Source organism: Pteropus vampyrus, unplaced genomic scaffold, assembly GCF_000151845.1.
Source record: "Pteropus vampyrus isolate Shadow unplaced genomic scaffold, Pvam_2.0 Scaffold496, whole genome shotgun sequence".
NCBI classification, from domain to species: Eukaryota; Metazoa; Chordata; class Mammalia; order Chiroptera; family Pteropodidae; genus Pteropus; species Pteropus vampyrus.
Genome location: NW_011889277.1, coordinates 46,559 through 54,307, shown reverse-complemented (window position 1 = coordinate 54,307; position 7,749 = coordinate 46,559). Strand labels below are relative to the sequence as shown.

At 57.6% G+C, this 7,749-nt stretch overlaps 1 protein-coding gene and 1 pseudogene across 1 annotated transcript in view; both read left to right on the top strand.

Moving 5' to 3' along the window:
* Positions 1–7,722, top strand: part of ARHGEF18 (Rho/Rac guanine nucleotide exchange factor 18) — a 65,502-nt gene extending 57,780 nt beyond the window's left edge. The window contains exons 14-22 of the mRNA XM_023524824.1: positions 5–155; positions 953–1,044; positions 3,115–3,297; positions 4,590–4,727; positions 5,066–5,190; positions 5,838–5,894; positions 5,991–6,038; positions 6,149–6,619; positions 6,938–7,722. Of these exons, the coding sequence (XP_023380592.1) occupies positions 5–155; positions 953–1,044; positions 3,115–3,297; positions 4,590–4,727; positions 5,066–5,190; positions 5,838–5,894; positions 5,991–6,038; positions 6,149–6,619; positions 6,938–7,324 (1,652 nt within the window). The 3' untranslated portion in view covers positions 7,325–7,722. The remainder of the gene's footprint in view (positions 1–4; positions 156–952; positions 1,045–3,114; positions 3,298–4,589; positions 4,728–5,065; positions 5,191–5,837; positions 5,895–5,990; positions 6,039–6,148; positions 6,620–6,937) is intronic.
* On the top strand, positions 2,076–2,194 carry LOC111732828 (annotated as a pseudogene).
* Positions 7,723–7,749: the final 27 nt, after the last annotated feature.

Sequence of the window (7,749 nt, the reverse complement as noted above, 5' to 3'; positions counted from 1 at the left end):
TTACAAAAACTCATCGTGAGGGAAGTGGCCAACGAGGAGAAAGCCATGTTCCTGATCAGCGCCTCCCTGCAGGGACCCGAGATGTACGAGATGCACACCAGCTCCAAGGAGGAGAGAAATGCCTGGATGGCCCACATCCGAAGGGCGGTCGAGAGGTATGCGGGCCTATGTCCACTCCACTGGCCATTTTGCCCTTGGCTTTGTTGGTTGACCAGTTGGCTGTGACCTTAAAGTGCCTGAGAGAGCTGGAGACCGCAGGCAGACAGGAGACCCCTTTGCCTATCCTTCCCCTTGTTCCACCTTGGTGCTTTATCCATCCTTCATCTAAAGGGGACAGGTGGCTCCTTTCCAGCTCCATCTGACAAAGGCTCACCTTATCAGATACTAAAAAGGTCTCAGCGTCTCTGGCCAGGGGACCTGAGGCTAGGCAACTCTAACCTTCTATAGCGGTGGGACACTCCACCTGACACATGGCTGTCCCCATCTGCCCCATCTAGGGCCAGATCTGTTAGAGCAGGTCATGGCGTCCTGTCCTTCCCCCTCGGGCCAAAGGACCCCTCAGGACCTCAGCCCTGTGGTTCTGCGTCACATCCGGCTCCCTGTCTATCTGACAGACGGCAAGGGGGACCAGGCCCCATGCCCAGCCAGACTGCCGCTCCCTCTCTACCCAGAACCCTCCCAAAGCCTTTAGCTTGGAGCTTCTGCCACCTTCAACTTCAGCTCTGCTAGGCTTGCAGTCTCCTGTAGCCAGCAGGTCCCCAAGAAATGAACTATCCCCAACCTCCTCCTCTAGGTGGTGAGCAGGCATTTAAAACTCGTGGCTACCATGAACAAGCTAAATCTATCACAAAATGAGACACTCTCAGTCGGTTCTGGAGACAAACTTAGTATCCATTTTGGAGGCCAGCCAGCCCATAAGGCATTGTCACTCCTCTGTCCCCTCTCCCCGCAGCTGTCCAGACGAGGAGGAGGGGCCCTTCAGTGAGGCCGAAGAAGAGAGGAAAGTGGTTGAGGCCCGCGCCATGAGGCTGAGGGACTTCCAAGGTGAGGGGGGTCAGCCCAGACCTTCGCGCCCACACACGCCCCTTCTGTGGTGGTGACAGTGGCCCCATAGAGCACTCCTTAGGCAGCAGGCCCTGGGCCCACCAGTGACATTCCTGCTCTGTCCCATCGGGATTGGCCATGGAGTGGGCAAATCACCACCCACGTGACCAGGCATTTTGCCGGGGGCTGCCTCGTGTCCCGCAGTTCTGTGGGTGTTTGCAGTGGAGCTTGTCATGAAGTAGTGGTCTGCTGGAGGGCGCGTGGGAGGGGGCGAGGGTGGCATTCAGGGCCCCTGAGCCCCTGCCAAACACAATTGCTTTGCCACGCACGCTGCTCCCTTCCCAGGGAGGAGTTCCAAGTCACATCCCATCGCGATAGGTCCTCCTGCTAGAGCCAGAGAGACCCAGCCAGCCCTGGCTTTGTGGCCGGGGTTCTAAGCTTTGCCCCATACAGTTCAGCCATTTAAAGTGTCCTGTGCAGAGGCTCTCATCACAGTATCATGACCATCACCACGGTCACCCCAGCACCACAGTCAGTTTTAGACTATTTTCATCACCCGAAAAAGAAACCCCGTCTCCATTGGCAGCCGCGCCCCGTCCTTCCCTCAGCTGCTGGGGACTCCTAATCTATCATCTATCTCCACGAATTTGGCTATTCTAGGGACCTCATATAAATGGACTCATGAAATATTTGTCCTTTTGCATCTGCCTTTTTTTCATTTAGCATGATATTTTCAACGTTTATCCACATTGTAGTAGGTGTCAGAATTTCCTTTTTTATGGCTGAGTAATAGTCCATGTGCAGATGTAACACATTGTGCTATTCACAGAATCCTGTGAGATTTCAGCAAGGTCATTGCCAAGCATATTTCCTAGTGCTTATGGTCTCAATCAGCTTTCCTCTCTCACTAGCTGCATTATTTTCAGTTGAGTAACGTTAGCAATAAGTACATAGAATTAGGTAGTATGTATTTTACTTCTCTTTGTGGGGAGGTACACATTTGAAGGTATTAATAAAAATGTCCAAAAGAAGTCTATTGCCATGCTACCCTGAACAAGCCCTATCCTGTCTGATCTGGGAAGCTAAGCAGGGTCGGGCCTGATTAGTACTTGGAGGGGAGACCAACTAGGAAGACCAGATGTTGTAGGCATAAAAAATTAAAAAAAGAAGGGAAAAATTTTTTTAGATGTTCAAAAGAAAGGGTGGACCCCGAAAGCATAATCCTAACGTAGTCTTCATCTATTCATTTCATCCCATCCTAACTCTTTGTTTTCTCTGGACGGTAATGAAATATGTGTCCTGCACGGATGCCACAGCGTCGTACAGTAATGTACATTTGTCAGTCATTCCCAACAAGACTCTGAGTGAGTTAGAAATACAGAAATATTTTCTTTATCGAGATATTCTTTTCCATCTTGGATCAAAAGCTGAACTCACCCTTAACTGTGGAACGTCAGGGACACCCCCACGAAAAGTCAGGAGACGAACACGTCCGCCCACTCTTCATTATTATCTTCTTCCTGGAAAGTCCAGCCAGGTCATATGGGGGAAGACAGAAGGAAGATGTAGTTGGAAAGGAAGTGACAGAATTGTTTTTTGCATATGACATGATTATTCGCCTGCAATAAAATCTAGTGGAAAATGATCGGAACCGGTAAGAAGGTTCAGTCATTTAAGTGAATGTGGTGAGCTATACTTAACACTCCCCCGTGAGAAAGTCTAAGTCATAATCACAGCAGCCAAAGCATAAAACCAGGAGACTTGTAAGAAGCAGTTCAGCCTAAATGGCTGAAGGGTGACTTTCAGGATTAGAAAACTAAGTCTCAGGGCTCTCAGTTTGTCCTAAACTAATAAATCGGCCTGTTAGGGTCTCACCACACCCCACTGGGTTTGAGATTTACGATTGGGGGAAGCCATCGGAAGGAAGGCAGGGCCAGGCCCTCGCATCTCAGGAAGGTAGGGTCAGCGGGGATCATGGGAGGCCAGCCTCGCCCTGCAAGGGCCCCCCCAGCACCGGCTCCTGGAGAACAGGCACACAAGAGTGACTGCCACCGGCACTTGGCTTTGCAGAGCGACTGAATGTGAAAGACCAGCAGATTGCTCAGAGCCTCAGCGAGAAGCAGCACATCTACCTGGAGATGGCCGAGATGAGCGGGCTAGAAGACGCGCCTCAGCCACGACTCCTCTTCCGAGGAGGGGACGCCCCAGAGAACCTACAAGGGGAGCTGATCCTCAAGTCGGCCATGACCGAGAGTGAGTCACCTCGCCCCAGGGTCTTCGTGGAGTGCTGCCCCCCTCCCAAGCCACAGCCCTTCCTGGGTGGCCTCGAGGGGCTCCAGGCTAGGCACACAGCCCAGGGTGGCCGACTCACCCCCTGTTCAGGTCACACTTCTGTCCAGTGGGCAGCCGGAGCAGCGCGGCCCATGCACTGGCGCCAACCAGAGCCAGAGGGTCCTTAGACACAAGCCGGTGTGTCCCCCTCGTTCCAGTTATAAAGCACCTTCTCTCACAGTCGACAAACACTTCCCAGGGCCTACTGTGTGCAAGGCACCACGCCGGCCCCCAAGACTTAAAGGAGAATGTGTTCCCCACATTCAAGAGCTTCCTCTCTTTCTAAGAAGTGTGTTACTGATGCTATATCTAGAAAAAGGCACACGTACACATTTGGTGGGTCGTTAGAGGCCTGCTGGACCCAGCAGCCCTCCCTGGAGCAGCCCTGGGCCTGAACCCCACATCTAGCGAGAAGATGCACCAGCAGCCCCAGGAGGGTGCCGGCCGGTAGGTGGCCTGCCCACCCCGTGTGCACCCTGTCCAGCCCACTTCACACACCAGAGCACCTGGCAGCCTCCATGCAGCTGCCGAGCGCCATGCTGGTCAGGGCACGTGTCAGGCCAGGCAGCCTCTGCTCATTCGGAGGGACAGCAGCACCCCTCTTTCAGCAGCAAACAAGACAGCCCTGCCTCCAGAGCTTTCCTTCAGAGTGAAGAGAACAGAGCAGAGGGGACCCACGTAGACTGTCCCCACTCAGCCTTGCTTCCCCTAGCCACAGCAGTGTCCTTCCTCCCATTTCTCCCATTTGGCCATTGTCCTTGGCCCCTGAGGTCCTCTCATGTCCTGTGCCTCAGCCTGGAATGTTCTCCCTATCTCCTCACCTGGCCAAAGCCTGACTGTCTTAGAGCACTTTGTGTGACCAGCCCTGTCCCCAAGGATGCCCGCCCATGGCCCCCGACATTCTGTATGACTGTTGTCACATAAGCAATGGCCACACCGAGTTCCCTACTAGACCCAGCACATACTCAGGCCCAGGGCCTGGGACGCCCTGTCCATGTGCTGCCCCACGAGCTGGCCTCCTATAAACTCAGATTGGCCTGTCCTGGTCGCAGTACCTGTGCAGGGAGCACACAGGCTCAGTGGGGCTGAGTTCCCATGTCAGGCAATTGGGAATGGGTGACCAGTGCCCCACAGACCTCTGCCTGGGCCCCACCACACCTACACCGTCGGCGTGGCTCTGGGGGTAACTGGGTCCCTCCTGTCTTTTTCCGTAGTCGAGGACATCCAGAGCCTGATCTGCAGGAGACTGGGCAGCACCGACAGCCAGGCAGGAGACGGGGGCGGCTCCACGGGCCTGCGCCACAGGGCAGAGACTTTGGGGGGCTACGACAGCGCCAGCGGCCCTGGCAAGAGTGAGTGGTGCACCCACCCGGGGCAGGGCTCCTGGGGAGGGTCAGGGTCAGCAGCCAGAGGTTCAGTTCCTTCTGATTTCCCCCCGCAGCATCCTGGACAAAGCCGGGCATTTGCCGTTTGGCACCCCTCCTGCTGTTTCCCTTCAGTCTCTGTAAACTCTTCGTGGTCAGGGTTCCGGAACCTTCCAAGTGCTGGTCGTGTTTTGACCCGCTCTTGCTGGTATCTGTGCCGCAAATGCCACCAGCAACCTAGCCACAATTTCCTACCCGGGCTGGGATAGAGCTTATAGACCCGTGTGGGACCTCAGCATCCTCACATGCCTGGCTTGGGGTTTCAGATGGCAGTTTTAAGAAGAAGATGGGCAGCATTGACCCCAGTCCCCAAGACTGGCAGGACCCCATGAGCAGCCCAGATGCGAGGCTCGGCGACACCTCCGGGGCTCCTGAGGAAGCAACGCAGACGGTACGTTGGTTTGGACATTCCTGAGCTCAGTACAGAGTCAGGTCAGGTTCTGTTAATTGTCCTTTGCAAGTGTAAACAGCGTGCATTCTGGTCGTCCAGTATTTCTGTCTTGTGGCAAATAGCAACAAGTGCCCTTCGTGTCCCAGGCTAATGTACAGGCAGGAGAGCCTCCATGTTTCTCCCTGCAGGCCCCAGGAATGGTGGGAGGCCAGGGAGGGGACGAGCTCAGGGCAGAAGCCATGGCCTCGTCAACGGGAGAAACACCATATAGAGACCACAAGCTTTCGTTGTCTCCGCACCCACGGATGCCAAAGTCACGCTGGCTGCTTCCTCCCCTTTGACGCAAAAGTCCCCGCCTTGCCAGGCACCAGGGTCGAGCAGGGCCAGGAGGTGGGCTAGAGTCCAAGGCTGGCTGCCTGTAACCGTCGCTCTGTCCAGGCCCACCTAACCTCCAGGCCTCCCACACGGTTGGGCCCATGACAGCTGCCCTCTCACCTTCTGGAGCCACCTGCAGCCTCATTTTTTAGACACCAAGACTCACACAAGTCAGATGACCAGACGGGGCCTGTCCCGTGCCATGGGAGTGTCTGGTCTCACTTGTGTTGGATTGGCCCTTAGAAACTCTGCTTTGACGCTTGTCTCCACAGGCGGAGGCTCTGGGCGCCGAGCCGGGCCCCCGTCTGCCCACCATCCTGGAGTCGGAGGTAGGCTCGGGCTTGTCCATCTCCCCGGGGACTGGCATGCACACCTGATAAAGCTTCAGGCAGAGAACAAGCATGTCTCTTTCTCCCTCTCCACAGCTTGTCCAGCGGATCCAGACATTGTCCCAGCTGCTCCTCAGCCTCCAGGTACAGCGGCTTGGAGGGGAGTGACAGGCTGCACTGCCCTTCTCCTTACTGAGGTTGGGATCTGGGGCAGGGGGCGGGGAGCACAGCCACTCAGCAGTCCCCTCCCCCAGGCGGTCATCGCCCAGCAGGACAGCTACGTGGAGATGCAGAGGGCTGCCATCCAGGAGCGTGAGAAGCAGTTCCGGCTTCAGTCAACACGCGGAAACCTGCTGCTAGAGCAGGAGCGGCAGCGCAACTTCGAGAAGCAGCGGGAGGAGCTGGCGGGCGTGCAGAAGCTGCAGAGCCAGCTGCGGCTGGAGCAGCAGCGCTGGGAGCGCGAGCGGGCGCGCCAGCAGCAGGAGCTGGACCTGGCCTCAGCCCGGCTGCAGCAGCGCCAGAGCGAGGTGGTGCAGCTGCAGGAGCGGCTGAGCCAGGAGCGCGCCGAGCTGGAGCAGCAGCGCCAGGCCTACCAGCACGACCTGGAGCGGCTGCGCGAGGCCCAGCGTGCGGTGGAGCGTGAGCGTGAGCGGCTGGAGCTGCTGCGGCGGCTCAAGAAGCAGAACACGGCCCCCGGAGCGCTGCCACCCGAGATGCCCGCGGAGGTGAGCACGGGAGAGTGGTCTGTCAACGTGGGCGCACTGCAGAAGCACGTGTGTGGGCGTGAGAATCTGTGAGTGTAACCATGCATGTGCATGTGGGGGTGCAAGCACGGTCGTGTGTGTTGGTGTGACCGGCAACGAATGGCATCTCTTTCAGGCAGCACCAGGCTCTGTCCCCAAATCAGACCCCTGCCCCAGCTGAGAGGCCGAGAGGCCAGGAGCCCGGTGGGTGGTGCTAGGAAGAGTGCTCCCTGTGGGCCCGGGGAGGGGGGCCTTGCAGGAGGAGCCACCACCCAGATGTGACTTCTGTCCTTCTTTTAGGCCCAGCCCCCAAGCCACCCCCCCAGCTTCAACGGGGAAGGGCTGGAAGGGCCTGCCGCCCTCGCCAAAGGCCTGGGGCCCCGGGGGAGCGTGCTGCTGTCCACCACTGGACCCGAGTACCCCGAGCGCCCCGAGGTGGCTCGCCGGGACAGCGCCCCAGCTGAGAGCCGGCCGGCAAAGAGCGACGTGCCCATCCAGCTGCTCAGCGCCACCAACCAGATCCAGAGGCAGGCGGCCGTGCAGCAGCAGATCCCCACCAAGCTGGCCGCCTGCACCAAGGGCGGCAAGGACAAGGGCGGCAAGAGCAGGGGCTCCCAGCGCAGCGAGAGCTCGAGTGAGTCCTGCTCTGGGGCGGGGCAGGGGGCTGAGCCCCGTCGTCAGGAGTGAGTGATCTCTGGGAGATCAGTGACCTCCGGTGCCTGCCCAGCCCCTCATCCTGGGTGGGGAGGTCCAGTCATAGGCAGTTTGTGACACCAGAGCAGCTGCTTATAGGCAAACAAAAACAGGACTCCAGGGCGATCCTTCGGTCGGGGCGCCAGGGGGAACCAGAAGGCAGAGCTGGCAACATGGCTGAGGCCGCCACTCCACCTTCCACATGGAGGTCTTCCATCTCAAGAAGCAAAATTGACATGAGAGAGCCCAGGTCTTTTTCCCACCTCATTCCTCACACAGGAACGGGGCCAGGGAGTGTCTTGGAGGCCCTTGTGGGGGCGGTCACCAGAGGCAAGAAGTCAGAACCTCAGGCACTTAGGGACGGCACGGTGACAGGTGCTAGTGCTCTCCACCCGGTGCCAACCGAGGTGCCAGGGGCT